The 19,630-nt window shown below is 47.4% G+C and overlaps 6 protein-coding genes across 6 annotated transcripts; 4 read left to right on the top strand and 2 right to left on the bottom strand.

Moving 5' to 3' along the window:
* Window positions 1–124: 124 nt before the first annotated feature.
* Window positions 125–2,159, top strand: EYB26_001523 (uncharacterized protein; the record flags this gene model as incomplete). The annotated part of the gene is made up of 5 exons (XM_054260833.1): window positions 125–233; window positions 329–497; window positions 572–616; window positions 678–777; window positions 831–2,159. The coding sequence occupies 5 exons, from the start codon at window positions 125–127 to the stop codon at window positions 2,157–2,159; spliced, it is 1,752 nt and encodes a 583-aa protein (XP_054116808.1).
* Window positions 2,160–3,880: 1,721 nt separating this feature from the next.
* EYB26_001522 (uncharacterized protein) lies at window positions 3,881–6,052 on the bottom strand (the record flags this gene model as incomplete). Its single annotated transcript, XM_054260832.1, has 7 exons — window positions 3,881–3,993; window positions 4,055–4,130; window positions 4,182–4,376; window positions 4,435–4,720; window positions 4,780–5,782; window positions 5,836–5,978; window positions 6,048–6,052. The coding sequence occupies 7 exons, from the start codon at window positions 6,050–6,052 to the stop codon at window positions 3,881–3,883; spliced, it is 1,821 nt and encodes a 606-aa protein (XP_054116807.1).
* Window positions 6,053–6,825: 773 nt separating this feature from the next.
* EYB26_001521 (uncharacterized protein) lies at window positions 6,826–8,791 on the bottom strand (the record flags this gene model as incomplete). The annotated part of the gene is made up of 2 exons (XM_054260831.1): window positions 6,826–8,717; window positions 8,782–8,791. 2 exons carry the CDS (start codon window positions 8,789–8,791, stop codon window positions 6,826–6,828), a joined length of 1,902 nt encoding a protein of 633 aa, XP_054116806.1.
* Window positions 8,792–9,202: 411 nt separating this feature from the next.
* EYB26_001520 (uncharacterized protein) lies at window positions 9,203–10,989 on the top strand (the record flags this gene model as incomplete). Its single annotated transcript, XM_054260830.1, has 6 exons — window positions 9,203–9,230; window positions 9,415–9,495; window positions 9,557–9,589; window positions 9,671–9,774; window positions 9,845–10,905; window positions 10,962–10,989. The coding sequence occupies 6 exons, from the start codon at window positions 9,203–9,205 to the stop codon at window positions 10,987–10,989; spliced, it is 1,335 nt and encodes a 444-aa protein (XP_054116805.1).
* Window positions 10,990–12,929: 1,940 nt separating this feature from the next.
* On the top strand, window positions 12,930–15,695 carry EYB26_001519 (uncharacterized protein; the record flags this gene model as incomplete). Its single annotated transcript, XM_054260829.1, has 3 exons — window positions 12,930–12,935; window positions 13,099–15,456; window positions 15,510–15,695. The coding sequence occupies 3 exons, from the start codon at window positions 12,930–12,932 to the stop codon at window positions 15,693–15,695; spliced, it is 2,550 nt and encodes an 849-aa protein (XP_054116804.1).
* An 892-nt stretch (window positions 15,696–16,587) lies between these two features.
* EYB26_001518 (uncharacterized protein) lies at window positions 16,588–17,022 on the top strand (the record flags this gene model as incomplete). Its single annotated transcript, XM_054260828.1, has 3 exons — window positions 16,588–16,613; window positions 16,682–16,790; window positions 16,864–17,022. The coding sequence occupies 3 exons, from the start codon at window positions 16,588–16,590 to the stop codon at window positions 17,020–17,022; spliced, it is 294 nt and encodes a 97-aa protein (XP_054116803.1).
* Between the last annotated feature and the right edge of the window lie 2,608 nt (window positions 17,023–19,630).

Raw genomic sequence — 19,630 nt, 5'->3', positions numbered from 1 at the left:
GTTATCAACTTGAACCCAACAACTTACATCTGTCCCTCTCTCCTATTCTCTTCATTGGCGACGACTCCGACGAGCGCTCAACCAGAACAACTTCGCTTCCAATTCATTCACATAGTCCGCTGCAATGTCTCGGCGTCCGGACCCAGCTCGCGCTGCGCAAAACCAGCAAACCATCAAGAATCTATTGAAATTGGAATCAAACAAGACCTGTGCGGACTGCAAGCGAAACAAGCGTATGAACCACGACTCCCTGTCCGCTGCTTTTTCTTCTGCGACTGCAATAAAATAATCGAGTTGAATATAACAATACTAATTGTGTCTTTGTCAGATCCACGATGGGCCTCATGGAATCTCGGTATCTTCATCTGCATCCGGTGCTCAGGCATCCACAGAGGGATGGGCACCCATATCAGCCGAGTCAAGTCCGTCGACCTTGATGCTTGGACGGACGAACAATTGCAGAGTGTGTTGAAATGGGGCAATTCGCGCGCTAATAAGTCAGTAACTCGCCGTTCGTTTCATCGAATTATACTCGTGCGAACGGGTTAACTAATATTCGTCGAATAATTAGATACTGGGAAGCTAAATTGGCGCCTGGCCATGTTCCCTCCGAATCGTGAGTACTACTGCGTCGCCTTTTTGTTTTGAGTATTTTCGGTGGCTCATATATGATCTAGCAAAATCGAGAATTTCATTCGTACCAAATATGAATCCAAGCGATGGGTGATGGACGGACCGATGCCCGACCCCTCAACATTGGGAAATGATGATGATACTGTATGTCGCTGGACCACCATCCTACTTCCACGCCCAATTCTAACCTTTCACAGCCGCTCGCAGTTGTTCAAGAGCGAGCCAAGCTTGAGCGCTCCGCATCGCAGCGTGCATCCGTCTCTAGCCAACCGCCTGCCCGCCGACAACCGCAGCCGTCCATTGATTTCTTCGGCGATGATGACGCTATCAGCCCTCCTGCGCGACCTAGCACAACTGGGCCAACGACTGTTGCTCGTCCTCTCCCTCCACCTAGCTCCGTACAACCCGCTGCTGCGAAACAGACAAAGCCGGCAGACTCGTTGTTAGGATTGGATTTCTTTGGCAGTACCCAGTCTACCCCAGCAAGTCGTCCTGGTAGCGCGGCGCCTACGCCTGGTTCACAAGCAGGGGCTTCAAGACCTGACTTGAAGCAATCTATCCTGTCTCTATATGCCACTGCTCCAAAGCCACAGCCTACGTCGGCACAGCACGACCGAACGTCTTCTTTCGGAACTACCGCCTCCGGACAGTCGAATGTGAATAGTCTAACGGATGCCTTTAGTGGATTGACATTCCCTTCAGGTACTTCTACGAAGCCACAACAAAAGTCACAATCGCCATCCAACGATCTTTTTGCGGGGTTAACAGGATTTGGCGGTCCCAACTCACACCCAGTAGCATCCAGAGTGACTTCTCCGGCGTCTACCGGTAGAGCGGGGTTGTTCGATAGTATAGCATCAAACACACAGAGCTCAAAACCTGCCACCACCACCTGCACATCGATCTCCTCCAACGGACTTGATTTCGGGTTCGCTCAAAACTTCACCTCTCCGGTGTCACAACCAGCAAAGCCTACGCCGCCAGCCCCGAGCGTTTCTAACGATTTATTTGATCTCGCAGCTCCATCACAACCAACATCACCCCCTGCTTATTCTCAGCCGACTTCGTCAGTCTTCAATCTCTCATCCAGCACCATCTCCACCCAACCCGCCCAAAAAGCTGCACCAACTACTTCCACATCAAACGTGACGAGCATGTTCTCCTCATCTAGCATTGATCCATGGGGAGGCAACGCCTGGAGCACCCCGGATCCTGCCCCTGCCCCTCCAGCCGTAAAGCCAACTACTGCAGCTCAATCATCCATTACCGACTCAATGAGGATGCCTGATACCTTGACTTCGCGCGACATCGGGGCTGGCTGGGGTGTACCTGCAGCCTCTACTACTACCGCAACTACTACCACCACTACTACCTCAGCAGCAACAGTTGCTCCCGAAGATGATTTTGGAGGATGGACTAGCGCCGCGCCTGTCTCAAATACGACCACTACTGCTAGCAGCGGCAATAAGCCTGCTGCAGGAGGGTTTGCGGCGAATGATGATTTGTTTTCTAATGTATGGGAGTAGATAAGAGCGTTGTTTATGCATTGAATTGAATTGAAATTAGTTTACTAATTTATGAAAACGGATCCCAACCAACTTGTGCACTTATCTACATTCAGTATCTTTTTTAAAATTGTCGCAGTCACCCGGGCGTAGTACTACGGGGAGTGTTACCTGACGCCCCTGAGCTTTCCTGTTCCATTTTAGTGCTCACCCCGTCGCCGCTTTTACTCCCTGAGTAGAAGACCCTGAGCGCCGTGATCAGATCAGTGAGCACTTACTATGTACTATGTACATAAGCTCCCGGGCATGCTCAGTGATCCAAAGCTGAGCACACTGATTTGCTCACTTCTGCTTGACCTCGTATTAACAGCAGTCAATAAACCTTACCCTAAGCCATAAGAACGTGAGGTTATAGAGAAAGAATTTTACTGCTCTTCAACGAGGCACTTTGGCGGAGTGGTTAACGGTAAGACATGACATTAACTACTCATTCTCATATAAAGTTACTAATTCATGTTAGCGATGCCCTGCTATAATCCTTAGGATTAAGACAGGCATTTCCTTCGGGAGCGTGTGTTCGAATCACACAGGTGTCGAAATCTTTTTTTATTATATATTCTGTTGTCATGATCGACTAAAGCCAGAATTATATCTTCTGCAGCAAGGCACTTTGGCGGAGTGGTTAACGGTAAGACATGTCATTACTCATTCTCATTCTCATATAAAGTTGCTAATTCATATTAGCGATGCCCTGCTATAATCCTTAGGGTTAAGACAGGCATTTCCTTCGGGAGCGTGTGTTCGAATCACACAGGTGTCGAAATATTTTTTATTATTTTTTACCCGTCGAGACACCGTCGCCGAAACAGCGTACCAATATACTAAATTTGAGACTGCATATTATATAGCAGAGCTAACAGAAGGACGGACATCAGGTGATACTCAGAGAGAAGAGTCAGTTAATAAGATGAATAGGACTTACACGATGTTCTACTCGTGGTAGTACATCATAGTCGGAGGCCCAATCTCTTGTGAACATAGAAAACAAAATAAAAACAAATTTCGACAAATGACGGACAAACCGTTGCATCCGAAGATACACGCTTAGCAGGCGTGTGCCTCTCAGTCCACTCGGCCAATTTGTCTCTAACTCTCTATGTGTTTCCGGAAACAGGCGCCAATGGTTAGTTAGTTAGGGTTGGACCCCCAAAATGGGCGCCGTTCCAGAGGCACGTCCAGCACGAATACTCATGCTGACCCCTCTGCAGTCGCGCTTGGGGAGCCCACCGCTGTCCGCCGTCCCTCCGGCGAGCAAACGCTCCTTCATGGGCCCCGGCCATCTGTCTTAGGGTATATATATATATATCAACCAAATCTAATAATTGATAAGCAACAATAGCTCGTGATGCAGTGCCTTTCACCTGGCAGGCAATTCAACATTCAATCCACTTCATTCCATTCAGCATGCGGGTGTGTACGAATAGCTGCCCTAAGTAAAATACATATACGTATGGAAAATCAAGTTCGTATACCTAGTACATGTGTATATAACAACTTATGGAGCAACTAACTACGGACACGCAGGATATCCCCATTCTCATACAACAGAAATAAACCAATCACATTGCATACAAGCCCAAAAAGAGGTTAACGTATTAAAAAATATATACATCGTAAATCATCGCGCAATTATATGCTTCACTTGCGACCAAAACAGGAAAAGAAAAAAGGATTGCTCAGATTTAGCTGTGTTCTGCTGTAGCGCCAGAACCAGTCGCCGACATGGTCGATGAAAGATCTGCGCGAGACTCGTTTGTGACGCCTTCTCGTGGTCGGGTCCAGGTGCGGATGTGGCCTTCTCTTCCTGTTAGTATGATGCGGTTTCTCTAGAGGAGGAAGGAGATGGGGGTGCGAACCTTCTAGTGAAGATGTGAATATGAAATCTTCCTGGAATCCTAGCCAGGATATTGGATCTGAGCCTACTTCTTTGGACTGTATTATCGTTAGCATTCTGTCAATAGAAGCCAGGGAGGTGAAGCATACCATAATAGGAGGGAGCAATGCAGTCAGTGTTCGAGATTCAACCGGATGACGAAGATTATCCACCTCGTCATCAAGTGGTTTCTCCGTTCTATTCGAATCGGATCTCTTGCGGTTACTGAAGCTGTCTGTTCGATGGCGGCTAAGTTGATGGGCTCCGGTTGTGATACTGTTGCGATGACGGGCGTTTGCTTGTAGCTGCACTAAAGTCAGCATACCAGACATAGCACAGGAATTATGGAGGAGAAGGACGTACTGCTTTTGGACGATGAAGCATGCCAACATTGAAATCCCAAAGGAGTAACCTGCAATCATCACCGACACTGCCAAATCGATAGTTTCGCTCGTCGCATCTCCAGGGATCAAATGCAACGGCAGAGACCCAGGAGTTGTGACCTTGGCATCGAGCAACGATCTTTCGTTCTGCTAGGGACCAGATTGTTACGAGGTCGTCTTGTCCGCCGCTGACTATGTATTTACCGTCTGGAGACCAGCAGACGCATATCATGCCGCCGTAGTAGCTTGCGAAAATATCCGTGACCCTGCACCACGCAATTAGCAAGTGAAATTAATAAAGTGTACAAAGAGAGGTCTAACTTACTCCTCTTTGAGATAATCCAACACTCGCAACGTGCCATCTTCAAGCACCACGGCCAAATGTTGTTTATCAGGCGAAAAAGCAAACGAATTGATGCGTTGATGCGACAACCTCCATACAGCAACTGGATTCGTCTTTTGATTCTTCGAGTTCACCGACTTCAAAATCTGCAACGCCTTACTTGAAGATGCGCCGCCGTCTTCAACTTCTGGCGTGAAAAGTGCATCGTCTTTCTCTTTGTCATAAACAACTAGTTGACCATTTGCATGTGCAGCAAGAAATAGATTCTCGGACCCCGGTATCCATTTGATATGCGTAACTGCGGAATTGTTGACCGCGCCATTCTTGTTGATTCGAGCATATTTTGCGGACATAGGCTCGTACCAGATAATGTCACCAGCAGACGATCCCATCACAATGTCGACATGTGAAGGCGACTTGGACAACTCGTTCACATCGTGACATAGCATATGTGCTTTGGTGAAAAGGATCTTCGCAATGGGCTCCTCTTTATTCGGAGAACTGAGGTCGAGCCATTGGTATGCCCTGTTGATATTGGCGAACGCAAAAAGTCCATCAGGATTCCTATCTGCCAACCGCTTGGTACAAGATTCATGCGTAATAACTCGCGAGACAAATGATGAGCTACTTTTAACGATATTGTTCTTGGGTTTCCTTCGTTTTAATCCGTCTTTTACAGGCGCAATCATCAATGCCGGATTACCCTCTCCAAAAGCCGGTGCGGAAACATAGCTCCAACTTTCACTTTCTGATCGTCTACCTTCTTTTTCGCTTTCTTTGATACTTCTTAGATCGAATGCGGAAGCGCTAGAACTGTATAGATTTGGAGGGCTCTTGTTGTTGCTAGTGATGACGAGAGACATCTTCACACCGGAGGTAGGAGGGGTTGGAACGGTTGCGAGGGGATTGGGATTCACAATCGGGGCTTCGGAGGGGTGTGGTGGAGGCGTTGCTAGGTGTAAGTCGTCGACAAGCTCATACGTTCCTAACGAACGGTCAATATTTGGTTCTGAGGCATATTCTCAGGTTGGTTCATACCCTCTCCGACTTGAAGTGGGCAACCGCCTTCAGGATGTTTAATGACGTTATTTGTTTCGATGATAGGCACAGCCATGCCATTGGCGGCACCCGCCGCATAAGCGACGGGTATCGAGTATCGCGGCGGCGGAGGAGGAAGAACACTATGCACGAGGACTTGGTTAGCGAAATATACCTAGGTGGATGATCACTCCTTCACAGGGCATACTTACAACATGATTGTTGGTGCTGTTTCTATCCAATATATTCAAATAGAAAACTGAACGGAATGCTCTCCAAAATTGTTTCAACCAAGCACAAATTTCTCAGCCGATATGCAATCTGTGCATGAGCCGTCGTGATGATGAATCAAGCCAAGTCCAAATGGTGCGTCTTCAGGCGAATATCAAAGCAAAATATATGGCGCCAAGCGGCTGACGACTTTCCATGTACGAACTCGAAATTCGTCGTGAAACGGTCTCAGATAAAGCCTGACAGACGTGTCTCATACCACCGGCGGGAATCTCGATGAATGGCTAGATGGACGGAGGTAAATGTGACCATCAATTGTAAATCTTCTCGCACGGATAAACACTGCATAAATATTCGGACAGGATAACGATACGGCTCGAGCGATGAGTAGCGGATAGACGGCGGAGGAGCGCGAGAGAGGAGTTGTGTGAGAGAGGATGAGGGGATGGACACAACGGCTGGGCCCATGCTTCCAAGTTCCCACGGAGTCCGGGAGCACCTTCTGGGGTAATGGGCTAGTTCTAGTATGGATACTATGGAATAATGGCATTTAGGCTCCTTATTTTAAGCCAATGAGAAGAGGAACTGAAACAACACTAAGCTTATTAAGGAAAAGTGCTAGAATGTCGCGTGGCAGCCTGAGTCGAGAGCCAATCAACGTTCAGAAATAGTCAATTAGATCGATGCTTAACACAAAAAAAAGAATACATTATTCATACATAATTGGGTATCTATTATCAACGTCAGGTGGTACAGTTATCATGGACTGCTGTTATGCACTCGGTGCCATATCGCAACAGCAGCGGCTCCAGCACATACAACAGCACCTAGAGCGATACCCCAAGACATCCATTTGCTTTCCAAATCCTCCTCAGTACGGGGGAATGTGGTGCTAGGATCCATTGCCGCCTCGGCAATATGCACAAAGACCTCCTGAATTGAACTCCAAGTAGCGCTGACATGAAGCGGCGGCGCCGGCAAGCCAAGTCGTGCCGTATATTCGTGAGGTTGGCATTCGGCACGTTGTGTGGTACGGTCCAAATCTGCTTTCAAAGCAAGGAATATGCTGGGCAGTTCCTCAAGATGAGGATATTTGGCACGAATTTTGGTGATATAAGCAAACGAGTCTGGGTCTGAAGAGTCGTACGTGTATGCGATCACGTCGCATTGATCTAACAGTTTGCTTTGGTTCTCTAGCAATGCTGGCTCTAACTCGCCGAGCTCATCTAGAATGAGGTAGCATTGTTTCCCGCCAGGAAGCTCGACGGTGTTGACTGCAGTGCGTGGTTGAATCGTTGGGTGGTACGTATTGCTGAAACCTCGGGAAAGAAAAGCATCCAGAAGCGAAGATTTGCCTGCACCGGCGGCACCTAGAACATGACAGAGAACCACATTGCGGCCGACCCTGCCTGGGCGTCGTCGTCGCTTCCGTGGCTTTGTAACCTTGAGAGCGGCAGTTGTTGACGGATTGCTACGATCCGAGGATTCGAAGCCGAGATAAGCGAGATATTCGAGGGTGGTCTTTGGAGATGTAAAAGTCGTCATACTCCACTGAGCCAACCAGCCTTGGAGAGTGACGTGACCTGCTTCATCTCGAACTGTAGATGAAGGAAAGGAGTCATCTGTCCAAGAACTTGGCAGTCCGGGAGTAGGTGCGAACAGAGACGCCAATTCCGAGTCGTTGAGTCCACCATCGTTATCTTTGTCAGAAAGCAAAAACAAATCGACCAAGAAGCGATAACCTTCTGGAGACAACTCCGCAGATGAGAAAGGTGGAACCTCGAATTTAGGATGAAGATATGTTTCTTGCAATGAAAGGTTGTCGGTATATTGAAAAGATCGTAGAATGATCCACACGGTCTCATGACGACCCTTTTCTGCGTAGAGCTTATTCAGGTGGAGAAAGCCTCGTGAGGTGATTCCAGCCGGGGTCACAGCGTCCGGATAGGCTTTGGAAATTGTTTCCTTGATATGGACGAGGTCCTCCTCACTCAGTGGTTTTCCAAAGCATTTCAATTGGAAATCCTCGATTTCTTTGTCGGACAGGAATCCATCTCGGTCTTTGTCGCATAAATAGAAAATACGTTGTAGTGCAGCGACTGCGGCAGGCTTGAGCACTGACTCCTTGGAATCAAATAACGGCGCAATGGGATGGGTCACAGCCTTTTGGCAGAGGAAGAAGGCCTCGTTGACGTTTCGATGTTGACGGGCGCTAGAGCGAATGCATGAATCGATTTCCTTGAACTCAGCCATAACCGGTAACATCTCCTCATCAATCACTTGTGCATCAGTTGTATCCGTCGCAAGATCGGCCTTGTTGGCGCATAACACCACTGGAACATTTACACCGAGAGATCGGAAGTGAGGTAGCCAGAACAGAGCCACTCGTTCGTAGCTATAATGGTCGGAGTATACAAGTAGGATAACGTTCGATTTGCGGATTTCACGGGCCAAATTGGCACGTTCTTGGGGAAGCGCCGACGTGTCGACGACCGTTGTAGTGGTGACATTTTCAGGAGTGCCGATTGTAGGCGGAATGGTAATCTGTGGCAGGACCGGCTGGATTTTATTTGTGACGAATACGCCTTTGACGAGAGATGTGATTAGGCTAGATTTCCCAGTGCCCTCGTCGCCACAAACACAGATGCGCACTGTCATTACGGCATGAGTTAGCTTCATCCGGATGCTGTACTTGAGATGATGGAATGAATGTACCAGTAGCCATCTTTTGAAAGAGCTCCGACTATGACCAAAATTTCACCAAATCATATTTCAACAATCACGACGACAATAAATGAGAGAATAAGGGTAGCTGTCGTCAAACAGCGACAAACTTGATGGCTGATGGTAGTTGTTGTTTAAGTTGCGACAAGCTGCAACAGTTTACGGAACGGAAGAATAGCGGAGATGGGTTCTTCCCCGGCGCTCTTCCCTCCGTTCAGTTTTATAGTTAATGAACGCCATAACTATGGAAGGGCGGGGATTTATGATCTACATCTTAACAAAGAATTGGTATCATTCGAAAATTGACTCTACTACAATTCGACTAAACACAGAATAATAAGGCCGAAAAAATGAAGTCATCGAAGCAAACGTAGTATCCGCTTAGGCCGAGGACCGGCTTGATAACCTAACCATGGTAGCAGCACAGCCGCAATACGTACGTACGTACATCATCCCACCTCCTCCGTATCAACACGACCACGTTTGCGATTAGCAAGACCTACGGCTTCCTAACGACGACACCAATACTTGCGATATACGATTATAGAGCCTCGTTTTATGGTTCTATTTGCGGCTGTGGTCAAGCTATAGTTGCTTGTTCCCGATTTTAACGACTCAGCCCAGGCCGCCGTAATACTGCAGTGATCGATCCACCACTGTTCAGTGTCTTACCCGTCACTGCCGTGACCACCACAAGCTGTGCTCGTGAGTTTCGCGATAGAGTGATCTTATTCAGTTACAACTCGATATACAAATATGCCTTTAGGGATTCACAACCCGCTGCCCTCATCTATGAGGAGTGAGTCTACTTTCACTTGAACATGCTGCGGAGGTTTCCCCGCATTAGGATGTGCGCGGCTAATATGGTATTCTATTTTAGGCGAGTGTAAGAAAGCTGGAAAGATTCTTGCTTCGTTTGTTGATCCAAGGCAAGCCTTTGGTCCGGATAAGATCATTCCGCCAGAGATCCTGGCTGGTGCAAAGGTAAAGCATTGACACATGACTCATAACCAGCCTAAACAACTACTAATCTCATACTGTCTCATCTTCGTAGGGTCTCGCCATCCTTTCGGTTCTCAAGGCTGGTTTTTTGGGCTCTGGTCGTTTCGGTTCCGGTGTCGTGGTTGCTCGACTAGCCGACGGGTCTTGGTCTGCACCATCTGCGATCGCTACAGCGGGTGCCGGATTTGGTGGACAGATCGGATTTGAATTAACGGACTTTGTGTTCATCCTCAACGATGCCGCTGCAGTACGTACATTCTCACAGGCCGGAAGTATAACATTGGGTGGAAACGTTTCGCTAGCCGCTGGTCCTGTTGGTCGAAACGCCGAGGCAGCGGGAGCGGCCAGTACGAAAGGTGTAGCAGCCGTGTTCTCATATTCAAAAACCAAAGGCTTGTTCGCTGGTGTCAGTTTGGAAGGAAGTGTGTTGGTAGAACGCAAAGATGCCAATGCCAAACTCTACAGCAGCGGTGTTAGTGCTCGCCAGCTCCTTTCCGGAGCCGTACCTCCTCCTCCAGCTGCAGAGCCTCTGATGCGGGTGCTCAATTCTCGAGTGTTTTCCGGCAGCCGGGCAGCTGGAGCCGACTCCATGTATAATGACATTCCCATTTACGATGACTCACATGATGATACACTGTGGGAAGGCCGCCGGGGAACCGCCTACGGAGAAGGGCAACGGAGGGAACGTGCTGGATCACGGGCGACAGATACCTACGATGAGTACGAATATCGAGACCGTCCTCGCCGAGCAACGACTTGGCAGGATGACTACTATGATCGACCGAGCTCTGGCAACATCAACCGTTCTAATACGACAAGAGCTGGAGGATATGGTGGTGGCGGCGGCGGTGGTGGTTACGACGATGAAGAATTTTTCAGTAATCGCAATAGACCCACCCGTCCAACTGCACCGAAACCTGTCTTTGGCCAGAAGACAGGCTCCGCAGCTGGGTTACGGGAAGATCAAGCCGTTGCGCTTTTCACATTTGACGCTGATCAGGAGGGCGATCTCGGTTTCAAGAAGGGTGAAGTTATCACAATTCTCAAGCGGACCGAGAAGGCTGAAGATTGGTGGACTGGTAGAATCGGCGACCGGACTGGTATTTTCCCAAGGTATGCATCTCTTCCATATCTATTTGTATATGCTCATCTGCTGACCACGTTTATAGCAACTATGTGGACCCTGTTGTAAAATGATTGATTCGATGATTCCTATGCTGCTGTTTACAAATTGAACATCTCCGGTACAAATTCCCGTCAAGGAGCCACATTGTTTCCATTTTTGTGATATATCAACTGATGCAGACACGACTTGCGTTTGGGGTGCTTCTTCTATTGTTACCTATTCAACTGGGCAGTGAATATATGTTTGTTTGGGCTTTTTCCACCACATACAGCCTTGTCGAATTACAGGATTGTGAGATATAAAAAGCAAGTACTTTGGTATCATCTTTCATATTCGGTCTATTGGCTTGGATGTTGTTCGTGCAATATGAGCGTTCTGATAGCTGGGGCTAGCCTGGAACCATCGTCGGTTATTTTCTCCAGCTTTATTCTCCGTACAAATACGTAGAAGCTTATACCCAGCGGGGCGAGCCACGCACCCTAAGTAGGTAAGCTAGCAGGCAATACGAGGCGAGGCGCTGGAGTCTTCGTATCTGTAAGTCATGACGATCAGCTAGAGGGTGGGATGGGGCATATGATGATCATCATGGCCCCATTCAAGTGCTCTATTTGAACCACACAGTTCCCACGAAACACCGATTGCAGAATTGCGAAATCGAGCTGAGGATCGGAGTTCCAGATGTTCTTCAAATCAAGAATTTCTTTTTCGGCTGATAGTAAATCTCACCGTTCAGCGAATGACTGGAGCTAACCATGTGACCTGTTGCCTTTTACGGGGGTTAGCCTCGTCAAGGTCGAACATGACTGGCCGGCCGGGTTCAACTGTCTCCTCTGCAACATGATTTCTTTTGTTAGTTTGATTTAATGTGTGGGGTATATGACTGTGATGTGTGTTTGTTCAACGTTGAGATATTCCCTGGTCGCAATCCTAATTTGAGGCTTTCTGAACTGTGACAGTCCACGAACATTCACCTCTACTGAACCAACCATACAGTGCCTATCTATATAAATAAAGGCTAGATCCATGGTCAGTCGAGAATGCACGTGCTGTGAACAACGGCCCGATAAAGCTACCAAATATGGTTCAAGTCAATCAAATGATCCAAGCCAGAACAGTCTGAATAAAATGACTTCCTCACGTGTCTAGTGTAACAGAGAGCGTCAGTTGCATCTTCAGGGTTATGTAAGTTCCTAGGTACTTCTGTGAGGGTGGCAATGCATAGTCGGCGACTGACCCGAATGAGAATTTGAGAATACGTAGTAATATCTCATGAGACATATCTAAACCATGGTACCGACACTTCGATAAATCCAGTCAAACGCAGAGGACGGAGCCTCGTTGAAATTGGTCCCGCAAGACTGGATTGATTCTGTTCCAGCCTGGTGCGACGCACATGTTTCCAGTTAAGTCTGGTGTAACTCAGTTCTGCAGACAAGAGCATCGGAAGAGTGCATATAGCGATATAGCGATACAGAGTGGTGTAAATCAAACAACCACCTACACAGATAACAATGAGATAGAGGCAGTAGTCAGAAAAACGAAGAGTAGTTAACTGTTGTAGTTGCAGAGAGGAAAGTGGGTGCCGCCAGCTGAGCTAATCGGCTTAAGAATTCGCGATGCTAACTTAACTAACCCAAACGGTGGCAGCCCGCTTCTTCTCAACTTAAACGACTTTACTCCTCCGCTAGTCCCCTGTCAACTTCCTTCCCTACAGTTCGATTCCAGACCGACAGACACGACTCGGCAATCCTCCAAGTCATACAACACCATCCGACTTTTGTTTTCATGACCGACGCTCCCATTTGATGTGTTGCGAACGTTACATGGCTCTACCCTGTCACGTCTCCTGGCTTCGATGACTACTGGTAGCCCTTTCCATCTGTCGGCCCAGGCGGTGCAACAGCAACCCCGTGTACGCCGCCCCTCTTTTTTGTTCTCTTCGTCATAAGGAATTGTCGATATCGATATTCATTCTGGACTATCTCCGAGGCGTGTGCGTCGAGTTATTCCGATGCAGGTGCGTTATTGCATAAAATGCCATCTTGACTAGTCACCTGAAGGTGCCGCCGCGCTCGCGCGCGCTGACCCTCCCCCTCATTGAATTCTTATTTTCTCTATTTTTTATAAACACACTTGACATTCTTGACATATTTCTGTGTTTTATCAGCTGACTTCTGAAGTACCTGCACCAGACTACTACCAGTCCCTACGAAGCCGAGGGGGGGTATGCCGCGAAGCGAGGCCATGTCCCAACATTATCCATAAGTGATGACAACCACCATGTTACGGAGGCGATTGGCCATTTGTACGGCGACAGTTACGATCGAGATGCGAGGAGATTGAGCTTTCTGCCGACACCGCAAGGCGAAACCCTGTCAGTAGCAACGCCGAGTCCAGCCAATGCAAGTGTAGATGTCGGGAGAAGGGTAGGCGTCGCTGCGGACAATACACTCAAGCCAGAAATCTCAACGCAGCATACGGTAACGAAGCAACCGTCTTTTGAAAGAGAGGAATCTTCACCTGTACACTTGGCGCCAACGGATGCTGCCAACTCTTCATTTCCGCTAACTGACATCGACTATGAATCCAATCCTGATGCCATTAAACAAGAGTACCATACCCTCGCTGCTATTCGAAGAATGTCGATGGATGTTACCGGGGACCCCGATTTGCCGTCTTATTCCAATTTCCAGGTGCCCGCGATTGCACCATCCGCGTCTGACGACGAGAATGATGCCTCCCGATTGTTCTGGGTTCCGGCCCGTCTGCATCCAGAGCTAGCGCCCAAGGAGTTCAAGTCTTTTCTCGAGAGTAGGAAAGAACAGATACAAAGAAGATCGGGCGACTACTCATCCAGCTTGGGCGTCGAGCGAGAGGATTCGAGAGGAGGTCTACGCCGGAAACGATCGAAGTTGTCGAGGCAAATCGATGATTCGCAGGAATACGTTGATGGCGCGGACCGTCTGGAAAGAAAGCGAGCAGAAGCACATGACGGGAAAGGAGACACGGCCAGCCCGAATCTACAAGCATTGGAGGAGGTTGTGAATGATAGGAAGCAAGTGAATAAAGAGACTCTGGCGCTACTTGGAGGTATCGAAAAACTCGATTTATCGGCAAATGACGATAAGCCAATTCTTCCTGCCGCTCCACCAGGTCATAGTCTCAAACGATCTACGAGAACTCAGTACCGGAAAGGAAGTTTGAAAAAGGGCGAACGACTTCCTTATTCAAAGAGACTCGGAAGAACTCCAGAGTCACTGGGGAATACTCTGTCCGGCACACTAGAAGATCCTCCGGCTATCAAACCTTTGATGCGATCGTCAACTGATCCCGGACGAAGCATTTCGGATCGCAATATAGAAGATAGACCCAAACCAGTCGCACCGGTTGCCCCATCAGCCCCAGCAGTATCGTCACAGCCCTCTAAGAGCACCGCATTGCCTCCCGGGAGCACAGCGAATTCAACTTTTGAGTCAATGTTGGAGCCGCAGGCAGCAAGTTCTTCTCAACGGCAATGGCAGGCGCGCATAGGCTCGAATGGCCGTTCAAGCCCGAATATTCCTCCAGCGCAAACAATACCTCAAATAATAGAGACTCCTCCTTCATCCTCAGACTCGGACCGACAGTTACAATCTGCAATCATCCCTGAGCGAACGTCTTCACACGATTCATCTCAGTACAACAAACGACAAGCGCCGCAAAGACAAGCTCCGTCACCACAGACTCTTTCAGATATTGCATCACATCCATCACCTTTACCTGGAAATAGTTCACGCACGGACAGCATTTCAGTAATACCAACCCTTGTCGAGGAAAAGAAGTCTGAGAGCAAGAAACACAAAGACAAAAAAGACAGCGATGGAAACCGAAAGTCGAGTTGGCCTTGGTCTCGCGGATCGGATGATAAGGAGAAGAAAAAGGACTCGGAGGGCAAGAAAAGCAAGAAACAACAACATAATAGCGCTGAAAGAGCGTATGAAAAGCAGGACAATGCTAGGCTTGACGTACTTCAGAATTCCATTGATAGCGTGCCTCGAGGGCGCGAGAGTTTGGTTTTGGAACGCCCTATCGATCAACGATTGGAAGAGGAGCGAAGAAAAGAAAGCCAACGAAAGTCGTCAGACTCAAAGAAAGACAGGGAATCAGGGCTGCTGTCGTCGATATTTGGCGGCGGCAAGAAGAGAAGCGGATCAGACCACAAAAAGAGTCTATCTCGAACATTATCTCCCGAACCGACATACGTACAATTAATACCAGACCAGGATTACCCATGGACGCGATTTACGATTATGGAAGAGCGAGCTATTTACCGTATGGCGCATATCAAACTGGCGAATCCTCGTCGGCCGCTTCATTCTCAGGTCCTTCTCAGCAATTTCATGTATTCATATCTGTCTAAAGTGCAAAAGATGCACCCACAAATGTCAATCCCAACTTCGCCAGCCCAGAGAGCCCAGCAACAGCAACAACAACAACAGCAGCAGCAGCAACAGACGGATCAACCAGATGAGTATGCTCAGTATCAACGTTACCAAGAGGTGAGACTTTTTCTGTCCCTTGTGTTTGCCTTCTTGATTAACTTTTTGAATAGCAATACTCGGAGCAAACTTATGAAGAATACAACTATAGTTCTGACGAACATAGTGATCAATACGCATCTGACCGGCAAGGCTATGAGAATGGCAACGCATATGGAACGAACCATCAGCATTACGATGGATCTTATGGGTCTCTGAGCGACGCTGCGCAATTAGAAAGCGATGAAGAAATGTGGTGATAGATCATGAACTGTTTGCTGATCGATATGTCTGTTTGAAGTTGAAAGCTGGAATTTGGCGTTGATGCGTTGCATGATTTGATTGGGATGAGATGCTTTGTAGAAGCATTAATCATGCGCTGGCCAATAGTGGTTCCTGTTACTGGCTGACTATCGTTTATCCTGTCTTGTTTTATTTCATTTTATCTATCTATTTATCATTGGGGTTTGCTTTGCACACGGCGTCAGAAACTGGGCATAGCGTCTCGATGGAATGAATCACTGTTTTATTGTTGTTTGTTGGCTGTTTGGTCGGATTTTTGAGCATCCGATGGAATTCCTGTTGTATTTTCTGTTTGTTTCTACTATGCTAATAAATAGCCTTACGTTCTGTATACTGAAGAAACAAGACATATCAAGAATAAACAGATGGAATTTCGTGATGCAACGATTGGTGTAGTACTCCATAAAAGGCAAAGCGTGATAAGACTGTCTGGAGCTGCTTTCATTAAATGACATGACTAGACCCAATTAGGTTTAGCGACACGTCCGATTACAGGGGCTTTGGGGTTAGTCACATGATCTACAGCTCAGCCACGCGAAACTTAGTCTGGGGTTTGATCATTTGGTGTCGAAGAACAACATCTCAGTATTCAAATGACCAGATTTGCTCGTCGAGTAACGACAGAATAATTGAACGCAAATATTACAAACACCGAAATACGTGGTTCACGTTCTGTTCTAACAGTACAAACATAAGGACACGATTCGACCCAACTCGCATCCCGAATAACCTCGCCACTGCGCTTTGAAAGAGGAGAAAGATAAGGAAAGAGAAGTCCACAAACAACACAGCGAAAGAGGAAAGAGAGCCATCACCAACGTCTCGAAATAGCAATAATATACCGCCAAAATGAGCGACGCCTACGAAAGAGAATCGTACGTTTTTACTCTACTCCTATTCCAGGTCCTTACACCACCTTGAAAATGCTAATAGCATCAAACAGACAAAACAACGCCCTCCTCAACTCCCTCGCCCAAAAGACCTCTGCCCTGAAATCAGTCACGATCGATATTTATGATAATGCACGGAACCACGAGACGATCGATAATACCGTACTATTCCCTCTCCCCCACTACCTCTTGACAAATATCGATATATGGGTTTGCTAACCTTTTGGTGGTACAGAATGAAGTCTTCTCAAACATGTCCACGAGTCTCCGCGGGAGCGCTTCGAGATTAACCCGCGCCGCGCGCGCGGGTGACAAAGTCGCTGTTATGAAGGTTGCGGGGATTTGTGTTGGGACTGGAGTTGGGCTCTGGGTTGTATTGGGGTGGATCTTTTAAGGGAATATATGGGTGTATATATATGAGAGAGATTTGGAATTTCGTCGGGGTATTGTTTGATTTTCTTTTTTCCGTTCATGGCGACACGGCGTTTTGTTGATTTGCCTTGAGAGTTCTACTTCTGTTTCGAGGTTGTTGCATGGGATACACTTTCGTTTTGATACCAAGCATGTTCTTTGCATCGGTTATGCTTGTGGCTACTTCACTGGCAGTTCGTTGTTCGTACGGAATCAAGCTTGAGAACAATTGCATGATATGTTATAGATATCCACTTCTGGGTTGGCTTTACGTAGGTATTTAGTTCGTTCTGAAGCGGGTTTGCTCTACTGTTCCGGCTTGTGTCTATCCCTAGGGCTACGAAAGCATAGTGTCGTGATAGTGGTCAACTACACACAAGCCAAACCAGAACTTTCTTTCAAGTCATGCTATACACGAAACTTGTGCCCTGAGTTCCTTAAATGTTACCAAGGATATGTAGGAAGTCTCTGCGCAGTCGGAAATGAAACATGAGACCAGGGATGCCACTCGTAGGAAGGAGGTACGCTAGAATAGGAAATGGCAAAGAACTCAATTTTTTTTTCCAAATTTGGACATCCTCCGTTGACGATATTTACTCTGTAGTAATCTTCGTGTGAGTTATCAGAATGTTAGTCATGCCAACAAGACTAACAACACCATCGCCTCCCGGCGTAGAGTCCTCCGTGAAAATTCTGAAGTAGCTGCCGTATGTAGTTATTGATATGAAACACCAGCATCAGAGTGATCTCACTGTCCGACACCTCCCGGCAACATCCAGATCCCCTCGGGCAGTACCGGATAAAAATCCAGTAGCTCTGATCGACGAACGAAAGATGAGACTAAAATAACGAGGTTCTAGCCCTTGTGTTCTATCTACATCGGTACATCGGTGTATCCGTTCAGGTACAGACAAACCTATCTAGGTCTCTAACTTAAACTTGCACTAGACATATCGGCAGAGGCGTTTTTTCAAGATACTTATTTCGGCCAATGAATTAAAGACATCCCGACACGAACAGGGGAAAAAAGGGCAAGTGGTACCCAGTATCAAAAAAATTCAACACGGGCTGATAGTGAAAGACACGGCGGAACTTCCCGAGAGAGCTCAACCGTGGGTCAGACTTATCTATTTTTGTTGCAAAAATTTTTTTCGGATTTTTTATTTGGCTTGCTATTATTATGATACGGTATCATCGCGATACTGTGCTCCGTCAGTCTATTTAGATTATGTCTGGATCATCACCATTTACCGTCTGTGCATACAAGGGGCGTTTCAGCCCAAGCCGAAAGACAAGCCCGATAGTGGATTATCGGCATCCCGTCTAGCTCAGCGAGACCTTTTATCTGATCCCCTTAGTTACACAAGTCAAGCATCAAGCCGACATTAGCTTCATCACGGTGCATGCTGCATAGTACTGTCGAGCTATGCATATGTAGCTTCGTAGCTAGTACGTTGAATGCCGTTGAGGCGCTACATATTTAGGCAAATTGCGAAACAGTCTGCATTCATGGATGGCGACCGGTGATACTCCGTGGAATAACCCCCTCTCTCTCAACATGCGATGAGAGCTCTTATCTACTCTGCATGCTCGGAAAACTCGGTGAGTGGCAGCCGTCCCAACTTTCGTAATGTGTATCATACTTTTCTTGCGACTCAGACTGGGGACGTATCAAGTTTCAACTTTCGTTTGTGGGTCAACTGGGTCGAGCTTGGAAGTTTTAAGGCAGGGCGCAATCCCCTCTCAAACCAATGTATCTTTGTACGGTGCCGTCCAAGTATCGGCAGAGAAATACAATACTGCCAGGAAGTGAAGGGTTCGCTCTGGTCTGGATCGTACATAATCAGGTGGTGGTGTATGAACTAGGAGCGTGAAGTCAAGAGCTTGGAGAGAGAGTAAGTTATGTGTCATATATTACTAAATTCATATGTGTAATACACAGAGATATATATACTACGTAGGTAAGTAGCTGTGCTTTATAAAGGTTGACTGAAATTACTTACCTAGGTATGATATGGTATGGCTGTGATCTCGCACATAGGTAGGTACTACATACCTCACGCTTATCGGACCGTCGCCGAGATTCACCTAGGTAAGCACAGCGATCCTCGACCTGAGTACCGCGTGGCACTATGTTGTCTTGGCTGTACCAGGTACCTAACTATACAACATACAAACGTATACGTAACCACTAGTCAGATGTTAACTATCATGCAACACAGTGTGGTTGGTGTATTGGCATTTCGTCATCTGCAAGCCCAGCAAGCCACGCCGTGTTACACATACATAGTTACGTAGTATGTAACACACGCCTCAGCATTCGGTCGGTTATTTATTCTAGAACACGTTGTTCGGTGGAGCTGAATGATCTGCGCTTACTAGCGGTTATTTATTCTGCGATCACCCTGGGTATCCATGGGCCCTCGGTCTCACCGGCTCGTTCTCGAATTTATCACTATTGATGAGGTGCTCAGGTCTAGGAGTCCTTTACTCCGGAGAGACAATGGAGAATGCCGTACTACGTCGTATGCGAACGTACCACAAGCGTTACATACGTAGCAGTACGTACCTTTTATCCTGAGATGTTGACT

The sequence above is a fragment of the Talaromyces marneffei genome, chromosome 1, assembly GCF_009556855.1.
Source record: "Talaromyces marneffei chromosome 1, complete sequence".
NCBI lineage: Eukaryota > Fungi > Ascomycota > Eurotiomycetes > Eurotiales > Trichocomaceae > Talaromyces > Talaromyces marneffei.
This window is presented reverse-complemented; position numbering and strand designations above follow the sequence as displayed.